We start from the raw sequence: 22,393 nt of genomic DNA on the forward strand, positions 1-22,393 counted from the left end.
ATATGTTGTTCCAACTTCCACCATCAAGGTCAGTGGTCAGGGAAGCTGGGAACTATAGTACAGTAACACCAGGAGGGCCACAGGTCTGCAATAACTGCTGCAGTTAAAAACGTGAAGGGCGTAATTGATGTGGAGGTGAGGTGAAGTTGTGTGCTCCCGGTTTGCAAACCATGATTCTCAGTGGGCCTGATTTACTCTTTGATAGGATAAGCCATTTTAGGCGAAGACTGCATGATTCTTAAAGAGGTGGCTTTGGTTCCTTGGTTCCTTCATGTGCCATCGTGCCCATCTTGCAAAGCCATTCAAAAAACTTAAATTAATCTTAAAATTAGTGGGAACGAGGATATTGTGGAGCCCCAGTAGTCTGTTTTCGCTTGTGGCAAGATAGAGCACTCGGATTATGAGATTATTAGATAATCTGGTGCTGTTCATTTGGGGAATGCACCCTACAGTTTAAGAAACCACAAGCTAAGTGGTTCTGTAAAAACTAAGCTAAGTAGATCTGTAAAAACTTTGGGGACAACAGTACTTAATTAAAACAACAACAATATATATATATATATTCATGCATTCATATATAGTAGTATTTCAAATGCCATCATCCATGCTTCCCATTATAAACCTCTTTCTCTCATCCATTCCTGAACGAGGGTATCTATATAGTGGAGACAAACTGTCTACAGCTGTATATGATGATAGTATTGTTGCACTTAACCCCCCGCACAACCTTTAGCAAGATTTGCATAGCGAGAGACTTGACTATTGTGAATAAACACTGCTCTTTGCAGATGTTTCTACTTCAGTAGTAGTGGATAAATGATCTTTGAAGGCATAGAATGTTGCTCACCAATAGGACTTTGTAGAAGGTATGTCCTATGGGGCACCATTTTCAGATTTAGATATACGTTGAGTAAGTGTCTGCTCTGAAGTGTGACTCCAAACAGGACCAATTAGAATGCTCCTCCAAGCAAGGCTCTAGATCAGAAGATGATTGAAGCAAAAGACAATGGCTTGGGGGCTGTGAAACTAATTCAGTGCCCTGATGAATAACTTATGTCTTGAAGGAAGGATCAGACAATTCCTCGGCTCGGGAGCAATGTCTATCTTGATGCATAAGATGGATGTGCTGTTGGCATGGTGTTTCAGAAGTTGGCGTAATTCTAGTATATCCTAGTAGAAGAATCCTCACAAATAAGTAAAGAAACCAAAGCAAACCTGATACGGTAATATATATTGTATGTCTTTTTGGAGATATGTTGGAATTCTGAGACTTTTAAACGCATACCACCACCTTGCAGTGTTTCCTGCTGCAACTTTTATTTATTTAAGACATTTTAAATACTGTTTAATTATTCACATTTCTAAGTGGTATGCATAAACACAGTTTACAGAAAGGGGGACAGTAAGACCATGAAAATTGACTATAAGACGCCTTCTGGAACAAGAAAGTCTTTTGTCACGTGCCTGAAGTTCTTCAAGGAGGGTGTCTGTCTAATCTCTGTTAGAATTGAATTCCACAGGCTTGAGTCCACTACACTGAATGCAGGGTTTCTAGTAGTTACGGGTTGTGCATCTGATCCAACGGAGCTGTGTATTTTTCTGCTGGGACAGAGCTCTTATTCCAGCCAATCCATATGTATTTTGGTTGCAGCAAGTGGAGGGAAAACGGGGCTCACTGTCATACTTGTCTTCCATCCTAGATTGGCATGCCAAACATTTTTAAATGACAATGTTTTGCGCATTGCCTTAGATATACCTGTGGAAGATGATTGATCACCACCATCATTATTAATAACAATCTTATTAACTGTGAGCGTTATCTTCTATGGTTGAATTGCTTCCTGAACTGTGGATGGTCCCATTTTTTTTGTTCACGGCAGTTCCCCAACCCCCAAATTACATCTAGCCTTGGTTTGCAGTCAAAGTATGTGGTTTCCACTGATATTATTCCTCCTCCCCTGCCCCACTGATAGCCTGAACTTCAGAGACACTTGGAAGGCAGTGAGAAAAAAACCACATTTTATCTGAGTGTCTCTGTAGTACACTGTCAGGTCAGGGATGGACCCCCGCCCTTCTCCTGAGCCTGAAGGGAACTTGTCCCAGATGTTGTAATGAGCTTCAGAGGCGTGTGGAATCAGTGAGATTTCTCATTTTATCTGACTGTCCCAGGCCCATCTCAGAAGCTTCCCTTCGACTTTTCCTCTTCCCTCAGGAAGGTTGCGGGTTGCAGTGCATCCTCTCAGGAAACTCTCCAAGGTAGGTTATAATAGGTACTAGAAGTTAGCAACTGGTCCAGGGTTACCCAGTGAGGTTTATAACAGAGTTCGGATTTGAATGGATGCCTCCCTGGTCAAAGTTTATTACTCTCCCCACTTACTCTCAGTGAACAGCTGGGCATGCTATGTACCCCAGTGCTTGATGCTAGCAGAAGCCCTGACCTTTTGTTTGGAAGTTACTGAGGTGCAATATATAAAGCGCTTTTCATGGCCCCCGAGGACAGGATTTTCTCAAAAGTCTGTATTGGCTTTTCTAGGCTTACTGACTCTCACCTTAATTGGGCTGTTTCTCTGCCCTGGTCTCCAGTCGGGGGGGGGGGGGAATACACTTGATCTTTTGCTGTCAGTGCTGTCACTCCTTAAAGCTGTAATTCCCCGTTATGATTGCTGCTTAGTTTCCACACCCTTCAATGCATAGTGGTTGACAGATTGAAGCTCTCTGGGCCTGCAGGGAATACAGCTTTATTAACCACTTGAGAGAGAGCTCATTGGAGTGAAGAGGATGATCCGGAGGCTCTAATCTAGGCGTCCTGTTGATGAAGCCTTGCAGTCTTGCTGAATTGTCTGTTGTGCTGATGTATTGAGGTGTCATCACACCATCACAGTGCAAACGTGCTTGCGTGTTTCAGATTCCTACGAAACACTGAACTTGAAGCACTGCTGGTCTTAACTCGGCACTCGGTAGTTAATAGCATGTTTCTATTAATTCATTTCACAGCTTCTCATTATATGAGGCATGCCTGTACTGGTCCTTCAGCAAGTTAAAATTATCTCCCATTTTGATTATTAATGCAAGTGTTCTTTCGTGGTGGTGAAGGTGAAATCAGGGTTTGGGATTCTACAGATGGCCAGGCCACCTGGATCTTCTCTTAGGCCCTGTTTAGTTGGTGTGTCATGAGCCAGGATTGCAAAACTATTTCAGTTTTCTGGAAACTGGTTCCACATTTTTATCACCTGCCCTGCTTGGACAGCAGCTAAAAAAGACAAGCTAAAACGAGGAACGCGTAAAGGAGTCCAAACACTGCCAAAACAAATGTAAATGGAGACAGTTGTAAGTGAAAGTTGAATAAGGAACGTCGTGCTGAATCACTAAAACAATAAACAATAACTTCTAATACACCAAAAGCAAAAAATAGGGAGCAAATTGGGACATTAGATGAAAAAGATGTGAAAAGATGGCATACCGTATTTTTCCATGTATAAGACGTAGGTTCCCCCCCTAAAAATAATGTCCAAAATTTGGGGGCATCTTATACATGGGGGCCATCTCCCCCCACTTTCTTAAATTGGAGTCCCCCAAAATAGGGGGCATCTTATACATAGGGGCATCTTATAGACTGAAAAATACGGTAATTCGTATAAACAAAATCACTTTGCCGTCATTGGGAAATGGCTACTGGTGACATAATGTGCTTGAACTTTCAATGTATGCCATGCTATATTTTACTCACTTGCTCACCCGCCCACCCACTCACCCGCCCACCCGTACCCCTAGTCCAAAGGGCTGCCACACAGTTTACAATCTACAAAATTAAAATTGCACTGTTTTGCTTGTAGACCCAGACAGAAGAAAGCAGTGTTTCATTATACTCCAGTGCTAAATTACGGTATTTCTTATTCCCCTGAGCATAGGGAAAAAGAAGGGTTTACTAAGCATTACAAAACTGGTATTGAGAAAGGGCTTCTGTTTAGGAATTAGCACGCAGCCTGGTGGGCATAATGTAGTAATCATAGTATGTATTTCTGCTGTTGGTGCATGTAGTGTATGCACACTGGGACGCTCCAGCTCATTGCAGCTGCCTGCCATATCTGTAGGTAGCAAAATACATGGAATCATAGAACTGCACATGTATGTGATTATTATTTACATGCTGGTTGCATGCCAGTTCCAGCTTTGTATTGCTTTTCATCTCGCAATTTCATAACGTTTGAAGCAGCCACAAGAGAATCAGCTGAACTGTGCCCTGCAGGAGCAACTTCTTTTGGTGTATGTGTGTGTGGGGTTAAGATCAGAGTACGGATTATGTTTGTTAAAGAGGCTTAGGAATTAAAAATAATGGTGGGTGCACTATGCTCCTTTGTAGGGAAATTAAAAACATAGTTGCTGATTAACCTGCACATCCCATTTTAATTATAGCCAGGCACAGCCTGTTCAGGATAGTTAATTTATGTGGGTTAGAGACCAGTGCAGCACTGGCACATCTGCAAGCAATTTAATTTAATTTAATTAGCAAAATGGTGCTAGATTGGGCATTTGGCAATTGGGGTTTGGGATTGGCAGCACTATGGGCATTGCTCATGTCGGAAGACGGCACTAACAAAGTCTAGTTTCTCGCAGTTCAAAAATGATGCACGTACAGACAAGCATACAGAGAGAGACACCAGGTGGTTCTGTGAAAGCTTGGTTGGCTTTAATCAAAACGATTCATTGTGGGAAAAGTCCCATGAATAATTCCCCATGTTTCTGGCACCAGCTTTGATCTGATTCGGAGTACACAAGGCACTTTTTAGATTACATATTAAAATTATATATGTGAGCTTTGTCGGCAACAGTTTTATCAGCTTGGATTGGAAAAGCAAGATCTTGAGCATCCTGTGTTGACCAAATAATATTTAGTACAGTTCAGGAATCGAGATATGTCTTTCTCCACATTTCTAGTCAGTCTCATCAAATGCAATTTGTAATTCCCAGGGCAAAGTTCACTTCCCCTGTTTATAACTGGTATAACACAGGCCAGGATTGGGTTTCTTCAAACAAATTTGATAGGCAATCCAGACGACAGAGAAAGCCTAGTGAATGTATTATGGGGGATGTTGAATTTATAGATTAATGTATCCAGTGAAGGGATGCAGCATACTGGTAGATCTTACTTTTAGATTTAAAAGGTTCCAGCTTCAATCCCTGGCATCTTCTGGTAAGGCTGGAAAGGATTTGTGACTGAAATCCTGGAGAGATCCTGCGAGACTGGCCAGGCATAGGGAACATGTTCCTGGATTTCAACTCCCATAAACCCAGCCAACATGGGCAATGGTCAGGGATGATGGGAGTTGGGGTCCTATAATATTTGGAGTGCCTCTGTTTCCCAACCCCAGTATAGTCCCTGGTATAAAGGATCAGTGGTGTAAAGCAGATTTCTGAGCCCTTATGAGCACAGCTTTTAGATCATATAAAATATTACTGGTTGTGGTGGAAGATTTGTTATCTTGGCCCCTTGGACATAGGACCCATATGGAAGGTTGCGTTATGAACCGAGCCTATAAGAGCTTATCTGTCATATGCTGGCTACTCTCTCCTTAGCCTGGTGTTATAGGTGCTTCGATAGGCAGTCCGGAAGAAGAAGCACAAAGTAATGCACATGGACACAGTGTTTTCATTTCCCCGACAAGTCTGGCGTTGTCATCATGTGCTTAGTTTAAACTGTTGAACAAGCCACATGGCAAACTTCTCTCCCTGCATGGAAATGTTATTTGTTTCTAATATCCCCATGAAACTTTAATGTTCTGCATGTTTCCTGTAACAACACATGGCAGAAACATTTTTCTTACATATTGAACCTATGCTCTACTCATTGGCCGGTCAATAAATACCATACTTACTTTACCCTGTTCTTCTATAACTGCTCTCCTTCAATTTGGGCTTGTGCTCTTGCCACAGTTTCCTGCAGCTGAAGTGTTTATTAGCATGATGTGCCTGTGCTATGCTTTCTACAACTGTATCACCAGCTGTGTCATATCCTCTTATGAGTCATCTAAAGGGCTTCAAACAAAGCAATAAGGTGCATCCGTCTTCTTGAAGCCACAACTTAATCTTTGTAATCTGGCAGCTGAGCTCTCCTCAAATGTGATTTGCAGGAAGTACTTCCACAGCAGTGGCAAACTTAGAGGGCACATCTCTTTCTGTGGCCAGATTTCCTCAGTTGTGGTTTTGCCTTGTTTGCGGTCAGGGGACCTGCATGAGCAAGAATGTGCTTTGCCAGGGTTTTGGTGAACTGAAAACTTTTACTTTTCTTTCAAACGAATGTGGAATGTCTTCTGTCTGCAATTTTGAGACATGCACCCTTACGCTGAGGGGCATTGTTCACTCTCTTCTTAACAAACCTTTGGCTTATCTGTTTGAAGCCATGGGTGGTGGTGGAATCACACAATCTGGTTTTGCTTTTTTTGGGAGCAGTTGGGAAATCGACAATTGGGGGGGACGGACTGAAATGCAGGCTTATTTATCATCCAACCTAAACTTATTTGATTTCTCTAACAGCTTAAAATCTATCATTTATAGTAGCACATATTTGGCACATATATGAATTTTATGCTATGCACATCTACTCAGAAGTAAAATTCATTCTTGTTAGTGTAGCTTAACCTTGGGCAAGTGCCTAGGACTGCAGCATCAAAAAATGAATATTGTACTTTAGTTTTATACAAGCAAAATTGTGAATATACCCACTATTGGAAAGAAAGAAAGAATGTGCTACAAATCGTTGTACCCTATGCTATCTAAGTGGATATATATTAGTTTGTGGGTTTCTTTGTGATCTGCGGGCAGCACTGCAGAAATTCATAATTGATTCGGGTGTTGTATATATTTAACACTGTACATAGTTTTAAGTAAAAATCTTTATACTACCCATATTGAATGAACACAACCCCTTCTTGGGTGCCTATTATATAGTATCTGAGAAAGAGAGAGGACCTAGCAGCTTTAAAAGTTTTAACTTCTTATTTTATAACAAAACAACCCCCTACCCAAAAGTATAGAGCAACCAAGTTGACTTCAATTCATAGTGTAAGTATGCTTTGCAAATGGTGTATTATTATTATTATTATTATTATTATTATTATTATTATTATTATGTTTTCTCTTGAAAGGAAAACGGCAGATCCATCATTTGGGGAACCAGCTGCAACTGAATCAGCATTGCCTTGATACAGCCTTCAATTTTTTCAAGATGGCCGTGAGCAAGCACTTAACCCGAGGGAGGAAGATGACCCATGTGATCGCTGCTTGCCTCTACCTGGTGTGCAGAACAGAAGGCACTCCACGTATCCTTTCACTGCTGCTTGAATATTTTTGGGGGCATTCCTTGGGCTGTTTGTGTGCTTAACTCTTCTGTGCTAATTCAAATATAAGTCCATTTTTGTACACTTTAGTCTTGTCACTCATCGAAGAAAATGCCAGGAAAACATTTTGTCTTGAATAAAAGTCAATGGTGAAATTGGTAGGGATTGTCCGATTTAATCTATAGTTGAATAGGGTGATTATTCCACGTTTCAGGTCAGCTCACTGATTCTATGCACTGAGTGGGTATTTTTTTTTTATAAACAATTAAATGTGCCTATTTACTAGCTGTGTATGCCCTAAATCTCTTGATGCATGTGCTTTTTAAGGGTGATTGTCTCATGTCAAAATATAACTACAACAAATTATATTTGCAACAATACAGTGTACAGGTAACTTTCATCTTAAGCGAGGGTTTGATTTGGGAGGTTCACTCGTAAATGCAAAATTGCATATAGCCAGGAACCCCAAGAACTGCCATCCCCACTTGCAAGATGGAGGACAGTGTTCCAGAGCCCTCACCCCTTCTTCCCAAAGCCTGGTAAGCAAGGAGAACCCATTGGATGTGGGCGGGTGAGGGGTGGACAGTAAATAAATGGAGAGCACCTACCCATGCAAAACTGTGATCATGTAAATAAAAGCAGCGTAAGATGCATTTCATTTTGATTAAAGCCAAAAAAGCAGTCCTTTGAATCCTTCCCACTCTGCTGAGCAGGCAAACTGTCTTTCACATTTTGTACCCATTTCCACCTTAACTTCATGATCCTGGTGTTCTTTTCTGGTGTACCATTTTCTTGGGAATGTTTAATTTTTTTCACATTAGTGATGTTTGTTATTTTCAGCTTCCTGCTTGCGGAACGAACAAACAAACAGTGATCTGGGGTTCATACCACATGACAAGCGCAATGTGCAAACAAACCCAGTATATTGGATTCCTTCTGCTCCTTAGAATTTCAGGTCCGCGTTGATAGAAGGAAATACTTCCTCAGGCAGGCCAGGAATGAGCATGTGCCTCCTTCAACAGAGCTATGCTACTTCTGTCCTTTGTTAGCCTGTTAGAATATTATGCAGTTTCCCTTATTATCTAGGTAATATGTTGCGTAAACCTTAGACTTTAAGACTTAGCTCAAGGGCGGTGAACCCTTTCAGCCCTTCTTGGACCACGTTTGACAGGTGGGACATCACAATGGTGTCATGACTTGGCTTAGCCATGGCACTTTGAAAAGTATGTGAAATCAGGTGTGGGGCAGGCTGGGCTGAAACAGCCTCGTGGGCCAAATGGAGAGACTTGTCAGGTCTAAGGAAGCCCACAGGTCAGAGGTTCCTTGCCTTAGAGGGGGTAGCAGAGCGCAGTGTTTGGGATAAGAATGAAAAAGAACAAAAATACCGAAAACCCAACATGAATCACAATATTTAAAGTAAACAGAAGATTAGATGAAAATGCATGCGACAGTTCTGGCAGCAAATTGAGTGCTGAAGTAAGAGTTGAAGAAGGTTTCTTTAACCACAGTAGAGCAAAAAAAGGCAAGCTCCTGGCTGCAGAAATAGAAATACCCAACGTTCAGTATAAAGCTGCTTTCTTTTTAATGGTTTACAGCAGAGCAACTATATAATATAATGAGAAACATGTTTACATTTTCAAAGGGCAAAAGAAGGTTGAAGAGTATGTTAAATTAACATTTTCAGCATGTTCAAAGTTTAGCTCTCAAGAAAATGTTTAGAAAATAGAAAGAAATGGACAAAAAGCTCAACATAAGAAATAGATTAAAGTGTAGGGAGGCATCCAATGAAGTAGTTCCCTTAGTGCAAGGATTTCCAATTGTGCAACAGAACTTCATCACCTTCTCCCTGTGTGACCCCCACCCTCCCCAAATTTGCTCTTGAAGGTTGGTGGAAACCCCAGAACAGATTTATGGGCATATGGAGGAAACAGAGAGAGGGTAAGTTCTGTTCTACAGCCACAAGTCTTCGCACTAACAAAAATACTTCATTGCATACCACCCATCGTTTCATGATACTGGGTGTTGTTAGTATTTCCTGTTTCGGGAAGCTTTTAATGTTTGATGTATTATAGTATTTTAATATTCTTTTGGAAGCAGCCCAGAGTGGCTGGGGAAGCCCAGCCAGATGGGCGGGGTATAAATAATAAATTATTATTATTATTATTATTATTATTATTATTATTATTATTATTTAATTAATTAAATTTGTATACTGCCCTTCACCCAAACACCACAGGGTGGTTTACAACATTAAAATAAAATGAGAACACAAAATCCATAATAAAACAAAAGCAAACCAATAACGCCCCCCCCCCAAAAAAAAAACGTATTTAAAAGGACGTAGAATGTTCAGTCAGCTAAAGGCCTGGTGATAGAGGAACATTTTTGCCTGGCTCCTAAAGATATGTAATGAAGGTGCCAGGTGAGCCTCCCTGGAGGAAGAGTATTTCACAAACGGGGAGCCATTGGGGGGTGGGAGGCCCCTTCTTGAGTTTAAATTTAGAAAAATGAAATGCCATTGTAAATAGTATTTGCAAATTGACCAGCATCTTCTGGTTCATGGTCTTTCTAAAGGAGCATTTAGGGCTAAACAAGAAGCCACCCCCTAATAAGGGAGATTTTTTGGTACAAAAGTTGTAGCAATCTGCTTTCAAGCGTTGGGGGGGGGGGCTGTGTCTTTTGAAAAGAGGGTTGCATTTTGCCAGTAATTTCAACATGATATGCAAATAATCTGGATATTTGCTACCAGGGTTATTTTGCAAGTTTGTGGGGAATAGGGGGCAGTTAAAAAGAATATGATGGGGCGATGTTTGCCCTTTTTATTCTTTCATCAGCATAAATTGCTTCAGCTTTCCCCTTGTGGTTACCTTGACATTCGGCCCCCAGGACAACGTAGTATGTGTAAGAGACCATCTGGCACAGTGATCTATGTGGGTCTGTTACATAAGCTCAAGCAGTAACTAGAGTGGATAACTAATTTTGCGTATGTTGTCAGCCTGGGTATATTGGAGTGTTTTCACTTTGGTGGAGTTTCACTTAAATTATGTGCCTGCCTTTTGCTGGATAGTTAGGCCCCTTCATTCCTACGAACAAGAACATGAGGTTATAACTGAAAGCAGTCCTCAAGAAGTGTTGTACTCCCCCCTCCCCTTTGTAATACTACGTACACAGTCAAAATTCCCTGCTGCCTGGGCAGCCAGTTGCATGGAAGCAGATCTGCATAGCTCTGCATTGACTATATATAGCTCAATGCTTTGCATGCAGAAGGTCCCAGGTTCAGCACCACGCCAGATAAAAGCATCAGGTTGCAGTGAGCGAAATATTCTGCTAGAAATTCTGGAGAGCTGCTGCTGGTCAAGAGTAGACAATACTGAGCTAAAAAGGTAAAGGACCCCGGACCGATAAGTCCGGTCGCGGACGACTCTGGGGTTGCAGCGCTCATCTTGCCTTACAGGCCGAGGGAGCCAGCGTTTGCAGTCAGTTTTTCTAGGTCATGTGACCAGCATGACTAAGCCGCTTCTGGCGAAACCAGAGCAGCGCACGGAAACGCTATGTGCCTTCCTGCTGGAGCGGTACCTCTTTATCTGCTTGCGCTTTTTTGGCGTGCTTTTGAACTGCTAGGTTGGCAGGAGCTGGGACTGAGCAAGGGGAGCTCACCCCGTCGTGGGGATTCGAACCGCTGACCTTCTGATCAGCAAACCCAAGAGGCTTGGTAGTTTAGACCACAGTGCCACCTGTGTCCCTTAATACTGAGCTAGATGGGTGAATAATTTGACCTGGCTTAAGGTTCCTATGAAGCCTCCTCCACTATCATATGCTTGTAGTGTTTGGTAACACACCTATCCATTATGTTTAATGAGATGCACATATGTGCATCAGGTGGCCCTGCTTTCAGGCTTTTAGCAGTGCCTAGACCTGGAGGGGTAGTGAACTCTATGGGGGATCACCACTCATGCACACAACTCCATGTGGGAATAGGTGAATTGTGAGATTTGGTCCTGCTAAGGGCAGGAAAGCTGTAGGTGCCTTGTCTGTCTTTTGAGTTTCAAGCCCCTTACAGGTCTGAATCTTAGAAGGAGAATCTTTGAATCTTGGTGAGCTGCAAACTCTCGTTCTCTCACTGTATTGCATTTTGCTGTGGGATTGAATTTAATGAACTAGAAGTTCTTCAAATAAATGAATGCATAATAATACTGACCTGCCTTGCAATCTTTTAAGGATTACAAAATATAGATGTCGATGAATCTCTTTGGATATGTTTAAGTGCTAAGTATTCGTATATGATGATAGTGCAAAAAACCTGCACCAAGAGAAGCAGAATTCAATTACGGAAACTAAGCAACCCTCCTGCTCAATTTAGGAAATCTAGAATTGATCATCCCAAAGACATGACTGCCTAGCCTTTGCTTGAAGACCTCTGGCAAATGCAAAAATTTGCAGGACGCTGGATAATATGCCCATACCAAATTATCTGCTACTTTTGCACTGGTGTGCTCTCAACCCTACATATAAATTGAGAGAGTCCTTCCAGTAGGGCAAAATGGAAGGCTATAGAATGACTTTTAACAGTAGACTTCTGTACTGCTCTTTAGATTAGCCATAGTTGAGCTGGAATTTGTCACAACATGCAATGCACATTGTGTTTGTGTGTGTGCATAGATGAAGAATATAATTTTGCCAGATAATACATCGCAAGAAACCAGCTCTTATTTAGTGTGGTGTTTACTGATAACTTCTTTCTCATGTGAACATGCAGAGCTGCCTTTTCTGGGATCAGCCTGTCGGCCTCTCTGGCTCAGGGCTCTGTACTCTTGCAGCAGTTCTTTGTGGTCTAGGCAGAGGGTCTTTCTTAGTCCTGCTGCCTTTGGTAGATGGCAGGGATTAAACCTGGGGATTTCTGCATGCACAGCATGTACTGAACTACTCAGCTGCGAAATGCCCCCCCCATCTTGTTTTGTATTTCTAATGGAAGGGGTGACTCTCTGACTTCTTCCTGACCCCGAGCATTGCCCTTCTGCATCATTTGGGTGAATTACATGCAGGAACGTGTGCTGTAATCTTGGCAAGAAAGTGTTTTGATATTGCTGTTGTAAACTCTAGCGGAGCAACCCAAGAAAGTACTTGGGAGAGGCTGCACTTTTTAAAACTTCCAAACTACAGGCTGGAACAACTGGTTGCTCTTGCTATTTAGACCAAATTCTGAGTAGGATGTTTTGAAATGCGTGGTAGTGTTGTGTAAGCGTTGCTTTCTTTTTTTAAAAAAATCCTGCCCTTCCTCCAAGAAGTTTGGGATTATGTGCAAGGCTCTCCTCCATTTTATCTTTATACAACAGTAAGGTGGGTGTGATGAGCTGCCAGGGCTTGCCGGTCCTTTGCTAGTGCCCGGCCTTCTAAGTAGGCCTGATCTGCACCAACAGGCACCAGCCAGGCAATGACCCCTGAGGAGACCACATTGGGACTTTGCCTGGAGACTCTCCACCTTTGGGAGAAGAAGGGTGGGGCATTCTCCACCAGCTGCTTGATGGCAGAGAAGGAGCCCAGTTGTTGCTTTTTAGGGAAGAAGGAAGGGAGGGGAAGCCTAGTAGAGACGCAGGAAACAGTTTGGGCAAACTGGATGCCTAAATAAGGTGCCTCTGCAGAAATTGGGGAAAGGTGGTCCTTGCTTCTGGTTGGAGATCTTCACCAGGCTGTTCCCCTAAGCCCTGTTGGACATGGTGTGAGAGAGTATAGCAGTGGCCTATGTTGATATAGCACCTGGGCAGGCATAGGAGCCCTGGATTTTAGCCTGCCAAGGGCTCTGAGGCAGAAAACCCCTGTCCTCTTTGGGGAAAGAGCCTCCCCTGGAACACGGAGGCAGCCCTGGGAGGAACGTACTGTCTCTGGGGTTTGGTTTGGCCTGGGGAAAGGAGACATGGACATCTTGAGAAAAGCACAGCACTGAAACAGCCCTGAGAAGAACAGGACTTGGAGCGGGGAGGACTGCAGGCCTGCGAGGAAAGCAGATATTATGAAGCAACACTTTGGGCAGAAAACCTGATACGCAGTTGACCAAGCACGAGATGGTGGTGCCTTTGCTTGATGGCCCATGCAAGGCATGGAACATGCCCCCTTTGACGTCCTCCTTCCCCAGGTGCAGTGGGCTAGACTGAAAGTTAGGACAAGGGCTGACTTCGATGTGAGAGATCCAGGGTCAGGATCTCTGACAGTTTAATCAATACTAATAGAAGCTTTGGGGTGGGAACAACATCATCATCATCATCATCATCATCATCATCATCATCTGAGGGACCATTGTGGCTCATATATGACACTAGTACTATTGGGGGAAAAGAAGCCTCAGTTGTTTTGATTTTGAATTATAAGCATTTTGAAAATTTATTAGATTGCCAAGTGTAGTTAAGGATAGTTAAGGATGTTCACCTATGGAGTTGCTATTTCTGCCAATTTGAGCATTTTATTATGTTCACAATAACAGTTCTGAATAAAGCACCTAAAACCAATTAAGAATGCTTGCAAAACCTGAAAAGTAAACAGGCACTGCCTGCAGGCTTGCAATCCAATCAGAGAAGAGTCCTGCAAAGAGGAAAGCGAATGAAGGTAAATAAGAGGGGAGGGGAAGTTGGCAAACTCTTCTCACAACTAGAAGATTGGACTGAGTTGTTTTCACTAGGATTTAGCCAACAGATGGCTCACCGTGTGAACTTTTGGTAGACAGGAATAACTGCAGCTGGTGATGGAAAATATGAAGGACGGACCCCCTGTACTCTCGACAAATGGGCTTTAATTTTCCTTTCCACATACGCTGCCGTGTGTATCGTTTTGGAGAGAGAGAGAGCCAGATAAGAATGTTCCCGTGTCACTGAGTAAAAAGAGGGTGTTTCTTCCTAGTGGGAACAGGATACAGGTGCACAATGTGTGCTTGGTGTTTACAAGTTAACCCTCTTCCTCACAGCAGAAGAACAAAGCTGGACAGAATGCTAAATTGTACTTATACAAAAACAATCGCATGCAGACTGTAATCCTACTTAAATTTGTAATGTCTGAAACAGCACCTGACATATTTTTATATTACATTTTTACCCCTCCTTCCAAGAAGAGCATAGATTTACCCCCCCTTCCATTTCTGCATTAAAAAAAGTAAACCCAATTTAGAGTGGGTACAAGTATGCAGTGCTTGGGGCTGAAGTTTCTCTAAGTCAGCTTGCTGAGCAAGGTGGTGTTTCTAGGGGGGTCTACAAATATAAAAGGGACGCGGGTGGCGCTGTGGGTAAAAGCCTCAGCGCCTAGGGCTTGCCGATCGAAAGGTCGGTGGTTCGAATCCCCGCGGCGGGGTGCGCTCCCGCTGCTCGGTCCCAGCGCCTGCCAACCTAGCAGTTCGAAAGCACCCCCGGGTGCAAGTAGATAAATAGGTACCGCTTACCAGCGGGAAGGTAAACGGTGTTTCCGTGTGCTGCGCTGGCTCGCCAGATGCAGCTTTGTCACGCTGGCCACGTGACCCGGAAGTGTCTCCGGACAGCGCTGGCCCCCGGCCTCTTGAGTGAGATGGGCGCACAAACCCCAGAGTCTGTCAAGACTGGCCCGTTCGGGCAGGGGTACCTTTACCTTTACCTTTACAAATATAAAAACTTGCTTTACTCCCAAGTCCTCTAACCACACCTGCGGCTTGGGAAGAGGCAGGCTCGTATCTCACTGCGGTCGGATTATCACATTGCACAAGCTTCTCCTTACTTATTTGTATTTATTTATAGGCTGCCTTTTGATAAAATGCACATACCCAAATATGTAAAAAAAAGCATCCAAAAGCAAGAGAGCCAACAGCAAAAATGGTAAAACGCAGCATGTTTTTTAACCCCCCCCCCTCCCGAAGAAGAATCAGAATATCCCAAAGGGTTGCGCAGGGCACCACTGAAAGTTCTCTAAACTTCAGTGCAATTGAGATAAGGCCCAGCCTCTCTCAAGTATTCCGGAACAGGGATGACAGGAATTCAAGTTTATAGGACCTACCTCATTTTCTGATTAATTCTAAGGTCTATCAACCAGCGTCAGGTGCAAAAGAAAGGGCAGGAGCACAGACATAAGCTAATAATTAAGGAACAGGCTGCCTCTACATGTGTTCAGCCCAGGAATTGTAATCGGCATGAAAACCAAGCTCACAGTCGTTTCACACAAAAGCCCACTTCTGGTTTTCCTTCCAGCTTCCTTTGTTTTAGCGGCCTAATTTAATGATGGAAGCCTTTTAGTAGTTGCTCTTGGCAGCCGGTTGAGAGTAGTTTAGAAACTCTTGCTGATCCATGACAAATTAGTCAGATATCTACCAGCAGACGCTGATCTAAATTGTGCCCGTGCTTTTTCTGGAGCATATAGTAAGCTTGAAAGAGAGGCAGGAATTTCTTTCACTTGCACTGGGTTAAATCCAAGAAATACCTGAGGGTTTTCTGCTGCTGTTTCTTACTTTCTCCACACACCAGTGCAGTTTCGAGGTTGGGGGCTCCAGGCCAGGGCATGATCTGTGCTTTATCCTTACGAGAAAGGTTTTGAATATTTGCTTTTGACGAGCTGGTGAGTGGATTTGTGGATTTCTGTGCTTTTCTCTCTGACCTTCAGTGCTTCCACCCAGTGACTTGCCATTCATTCACTTTAGTGAAGGCGATTGAGCTCTGAATGCATAAGGTTTTCTGTATGGTGTTGTCTTTCCCTGCAGACATGCAGAGCCAACTTATGCACATGTCTGCAGGCATTGCCCTATTCATTACCAAGTGGCATTATCTCATTTGAGGCAGTTGAGAGATGCACCCTGATGTGATGATCGTGTAGTGGCATGTTTAGAAAAGCTGTGCAGACATATATTTTTTATTCCACTAGTACCACATCTGATGCTGACTGCTTAATATGATTGTATTTATTTTATACACTGGCTGTATTTTAGTAGTGCTTGCAGCACCTGAGATTGAAGGTGGGGGTGTCTTTTTAAATGCATTGAAAATACCCTCCATTTATAAGATAAGTAGGAACAGTAAGAACATCTAAAATGTATAAAAACAGTCACATACCCTCACAGCCAATAATGTCAAGACTACTGGGAGCAGTATCTTTCAGCCATTGTAAGCTTTTAACTTTCTCCTAAAAGTTAGTAATGAGAAAGGCAGGCTCACATCAGCAGGAAAGGCATTTCACAAATGGGGAGCCATCACTAAGAAGGCCCTTGGGCAGAACTTTTCCTGTAGTTGCATCATTTTACTGGGATTCACCTCTCACTGCTGGTATTTAGGTGTCTCCTTAAAACACATATATGTAGGCCTTTGGCAGCATGTGATTTATCTGTCTGATTTCAGTGGCATTTATTTTGTTTTGTATTGCATACTATGTTTTAAATCTTGTATACCACTTTGAGGCTGTATAAAAATGTCTTAATAAATAACCCTAAGGGTAAGCTGAGCTGAGAGATAGTGACAGGCCTGAGTTGAGCTTCATCGTAGCTAAATGTGGGGATTTGAACTCTTCTCCCCAGCACTACTCCACCAAATGGGAAGGCAGAGAATTTGCTTCTGAATGGAGGGACATAGTAAGCACAGAGCCCTGTCTTTCCTTGTAGCTGCATTTCAGATGCAAGCTGCATCCGAATAGATTGCGATCTTTGTGCCGTGGCGTGCTATGTGAAATTGCACTGCCAGATCGCAGTCAAACCCACAACAGAGTAGTATGCGAAGAGGACTTGATTACCTCTTTCCCAGCATATTGCTGGCAGTGATTATTTTGCCAGAGGCAAATGATATGTACAATCAGTGCATATTTTTCTTGCGAAGAGCTCTAGTAACTGAGATAAGTTTACGAGATATCCTTAGAAAACACACACAACAAACCCTGATAATGAAAAGAGCACTTTCTGGGCTGTAAATGAGACTCGCAATAAGTGTTTGCCATCTACAGAGGATTAAGGGGCATAAAAGTTTGATGACGCTTCCGAGTAAAGATTCTCTGTCTTTGTTGAGAGTCTTCTTTTTAGTGGGAGGTTATATGCTTGTAATTTAGAAACCTTGATAATTGCATTTTTCCCCACCCCCTTTGGAAGCGAATCTGCTTGTGCCACTTGCCACTGACATCATAAAGCTTTGAACTTTTAAATTTAATTGGTAAATAAGTGTCAGATATTGATTAAATAGGCCGGTTTGACTCTTCACAGATAATGGGTCTCAAAACAAAATAATAGATGCTTTCATGTTTCCCTGAGAAGGGTATGTGTGTCTGTGAGCGAGTGGTTCCCTAAATTGCTGCTTAAAGATCATTCAAGTCTGGTTATTACAGACCTTGTAGCAAAACAAGAGTTCAGTTCATGGACAGACCAAATTAACGTCTATACCTTAAGCAAGCTTTTTGGAATGCAAAGGAGTTCTGTCTTTGTAAAATACGTGATAGGCTATTGATATTTTGGGCTGCTACAATAGTTTACTTGACATTTTATATTATATAGTGTTTTAAGGGGTCACAGCACTTCATATACCATATTTCAATAATAGCAGGTCACACCAAAGACTGATAAATCTTCACTGGTGGAATCCAGTTGCGCTTTTGCGCCTGTGAATGTGTTCCCTAAGGGGAAAAGGAGGAAAGTGGTTTTTGCTAATTTCCCATTCAGCCCTTTGAGCTGCCATTCACCTGTTGTGCAAAGTCCTCTGGTGTCTTTGCTGGATCAAAAGCCAGCCAAGAAAAAGGGTGGGGGTGCAGTCCCCCATGGCTGATGGTTGCTTATTATTAGATAACTAAGACAGACAATTAGCCATTTAGTTGCTCATGCCAGCAGTCTCTTAATTCTGCCATCAATTGGCACCAGGATTTTTCATGCACACTGCAGCATGTGAAGATGGTACAGAAATGTGTCATATGAAAGGCGGGTGAGGAATTGTCTTCCAAAACTTTCTTAACCAAGTTCTTTTGTAGCAGTTAACGTACTAAATCTGTCCCCTGCTTCCTTGTCACAGCTGAAGATTTCATCATTCTACTGTTAGCATTCCCTGAAGGCTTCGCTGTTCTTGAGCAATGCAACGGCAGCAAGCTAATGTACATTTTATAGCAAAACCCATGTGATCTCATTGTTTTGATTAGGCAATACAGTGTCAGGTACGGATATAAAAGATTATGACGCTTGATCGCCTTCTAAATCTTGATAACTGTAGGAAAGACTGATGTTTTGTGGTTACTCTGAATTAGGGCTAAGTATAAATTTCCTTGGAAGAAAATGAGCACTGGCAGGTAAGTCCTGCTTCTTGTGTTCATCCTTGATTCATGCATTACTTCTGCTACTGTGTGATTTTGGAGCCTGAAGTGTAGTAGTGGGCAGAAGATAATGCTCTCTGGGGCTTCGCTCTGCTACTCAGTCTTAGACTGATTCTGCACTTCCTTCTTCTACCCTCTGCTTGAAGAAGACTCCAAGGCCTGAGTGCCACATATCCAGGTTGCTTCTGGGGTTTGTTTTTGGCCTTCTGGCCTGTTCCAAAGCCCTGAACCATAACACATAGCAAGATGATATTCTGGCTTAGTCAGGTGAGACCAGAGTGGCCTTGCTGGCTGAGGCTGAAGGGAGTGATAGATACCATTGTATTTGCTGTGATCTGTGGGTGCTGGGCTGCTAACCCTCAAAGAATAGGTAACCTTTCGTCCTTGGGAAGTTGGTGGACTTCAGTTCCCAACAGCCTCAGTCAGAATTGCATATTAGTTCATCTGCTCTCTGCAACTTCCTCCCAGAAAGTCCAACCTTGTTTAGGATTTTCTGGCAGCAAATAACTTCACTCTACCAAAAAGCACAAAGGATTGTCTAAAGCAGGGGTCAGCAACCTAAGGCCCATAAGCGGGCCACATGGGTCATTTAATCGGCCCACGAGCTGCCCCCCAACCGAGCTGCCTGCTCGGCGAGTCCCCGTGTGCTACGCTAAACCGACACAGTGCGGTGCGGGGACTTGCTTCTGCGGCGCCGGAAATCGCATCATGGGTGCACGCGATCTGGCCCACGGAGGGATCTCCGCTGAAGTGAACCGGCCCAGGTGAGGTAAACCTTCCCGACCCCTGATCTAAAGGTAGGAGTGGGGGCAATTCATGGGTGCAAACAAAAATATATCGAACGTTAAAAAAAATCCACAGTGTGTGTGTTTTGTGTCACACTCCTTGTACAAATAAAATACTCGCGTCTCCAGTAAAACAAACAATTTAATACAAACAATTTAAAACATCTGTGTATTGCGTGATCTATGCATGCCAATGTCCTTCTGTGTTCATTGGCACTGGCAGCAAAATGTGCATAGGTTTGAAGCCTAATATTCCTTATGTAAATTGCTTCACAGGGAGAATGTTTATGTCTGGATTATAAAACACAAAAACATTCATGCTTTTGCCTCACAGCTATTTGAAGAACCTTCACTTGGTAGCGGAGAGGAGAAGAAGAAGAAGAAGAAGCGTATTGCTCAGAGCATATAATTATTACCTTATGAGGCTTGGGGAGATTACAATAAGATAATGTGTGTGAAGTACTTTGAACATTGGGAAGCGCCTTATAAAGGATAGTAGTAACAAGCATCCTGTGCATTAATATCAAATTTGTTATCAGAGCGCCAGTCTTGATGCAGCCAAAATGGCTTCACTCAGATCCAAGCAGTGGTATCAGTAGGTGATCTATCAGAGAGCTCTTTGGGTTCCTAATGTCCAGCTGTTCTTATTTAGTCAGCTTCCAGGTAAAACCTGATTTTACAAGTTTGCATCCTTGCTTTTCCAACTGAGAATCTTTTTGCTTTCTTTTCCTTGTTCTTTAATAAGAGGATTTCCACCCCCCACCCCCCAGTGCAGGGAATTTTGATATGCAGATTTGTACAGTCTTCTACAGGCAGCCTCTCTGAGTCCTCATGGTGCAATCACAAGGAACAGCTCTGTATTTGTGCTACAGCATTTTTTTGCATGCTTCGCACATAAGCAACCAATCTCTCTGTGGCCAACTAATCTAAAGTTGATTCTGAGTGTTGCCACATTTGTTATCTGATTATTTTTATTCTTCACTTGTGCCATGTACTTGGGTGTTGATAGACTAGAAGTGTCAGTTAACGAGCCTAATTAAATAATTGCATAGTATTTGTATTAATTTTATTAGCTTTATGTTAATTAATGAGGGAGAAGTTCTATTTCTGCTAGGCAGGTTATTCAACTGTAACGCTGAGTGGAGTTTTTTTAGTGTTGGGTAGAGAACAATGATAAACAAGGAGACCTCATGATTTTTTAAAACTGCGAGGTGCAGACTTCCAGAAAGTAATTGCCTCCAATCACTTGTCTTTACATTGTAGTTGAGTTGAGTTGAAAATCTATAAAACATTGGGCGGGGTTATAATTCACAGCAGAAGACATGCCTTGCATGCAGAATCAGAGTTGGAGGGAACCTTGGAGTTCATGTAATCCAACCCCCTGCTCAGTGCAAGAATCTGAAGTTCAGGATGCAGTTACAGCATCCCTCAATGATGACCGTTCAGTCTCTGCTTAAATACCTCTAGCAAAGGCAAGCCCACCACAGTCTGTTCCACTCTTGAACACTCTGTTCCACTCTTGAACAGTCTGTTCCACTCTTGAACACTCTTGAACACTCTGACTAATGTGGGGGAGGGAGACAGTGCTCCTGAAGGTAGGAGTCTATCAATTAATGAAGATGATCATCCAAATGTCATAGACCAAATGGAGCAAACAGCACGCGGACCTAGTGGAGGGAGGAAAAAATCCTTAAATAAGAGACACGGGGGAATGATTAATGGACTTCAATGTCTGTACACTAATGCGCAAAGCATGGGAAATAAACAAGATGAGCTTGAGCTCTTGGTACAGCAAACTAAATATGACATAATAGGCATCACTGAAACCTGGTGGGATAAGTCCCACGATTGGAATGTAATAATAATGGAGGGATACAATCTATTTCAGAGAAACAGACCAGACAAGAAAGGAGGAGGAGTGGCGTTATATGTCAGGGGTGTGTATACCTGTGAAGAGATCCAAGATTTAGAACCCCAAAGCCAAAGTGAGAGCATTTGGGTCAAAATTAAGGGAGAGAAGAATAACAGAGACCTCATTGTGGGAGTTTACTATAGATCCCCAAGCCAAACGGAGGACATAGATGATGCCTTCCTGGAACAGATGGCCAAGCATGCAAAAGGAAGGGAGATAATAGTAATGGGGGACTTCAATTACCCGGATATTTGTTGGACGTCAAACTCAGCCAAGAGTATAAGGTCAAACAGATTCCTCACTGGCCTTGCAGACAACTTCATTGTCCAGAAAGTGGGAGAAGCAACAAGAGGAACAGCCATTTTAGACCTGGTCCTAACCAATGTTGATGACCTGGTTAGTGGGGTAGATGTGGAAGGATCATTAGGCGCGAGTGATCATGCTCTTCTGAAGTTTACTATACAGCGGAAAGTAGCAGCCAAGCATACTAGGACTCAATTTCTTGACTTTAAGAAAGCCGACTTCATAAAACTTAGGGAAGTGCTGGGTGAGATCCCATGGACAGCAATACTAAAAGGAAAGGGAGTTCATGATGGCTGGGAGTTTGTTAAGACGGAGATAGTAAAAGCACAACGTCAGGCAATACCAATGAGACGAAAACATGGAAGGTGCCTAAAGAAACCAGGGTGGCTATCTAAAGAACTTTTAACTGAATTAAGATTAAAAAAGGATGTGTACAAAAAATGGAAAAGGGGGGAAACCACCAAAGAGGAATTCAAACAAATAGCCAGCACGTGTAGACACAAAGTCAGAAAAGCTAAAGCACAGAATGAACTCAGGCTTGCTAGAGAGGTTAAAAGGAACAAAAAAGGCTTTTATGGGTATGTTCGTAGCAAAAGGAAGAACAAAGAAACAGTGGGGTCACTCAGAGGAGAAGATGGTGAAATGCAAACAGGGGACACAGAAAGGGCTGAACTCCTCAATGCCTTCTTTGCCTCAGTCTTCTCCGATAAAGAAGACAATGCCCGACCTGAAGAATTTGAAGCAAATGATTCAGCAAAGGAAACACAGCCCAGAATAACTAAGGAGAT

At 42.8% G+C, this 22,393-nt stretch overlaps 1 protein-coding gene across 1 annotated transcript in view; it reads left to right on the plus strand.

Annotated features, from left to right (window-relative positions):
- BRF1 (BRF1 general transcription factor IIIB subunit) overlaps nucleotides 1-22,393 on the plus strand; it is a 209,716-nt gene that overhangs the window by 35,365 nt on the left and 151,958 nt on the right. Inside the window, exon 3 of the mRNA XM_082217898.1 lies at nucleotides 7,143-7,316. Within this exon, the coding sequence (XP_082074024.1) occupies nucleotides 7,143-7,316 (174 nt within the window). The remainder of the gene's footprint in view (nucleotides 1-7,142; nucleotides 7,317-22,393) is intronic.

Source organism: Podarcis vaucheri, assembly GCF_965113315.1.
Source record: "Podarcis vaucheri genome assembly, chromosome: 1".
Lineage (NCBI taxonomy): Eukaryota > Metazoa > Chordata > Lepidosauria > Squamata > Lacertidae > Podarcis > Podarcis vaucheri.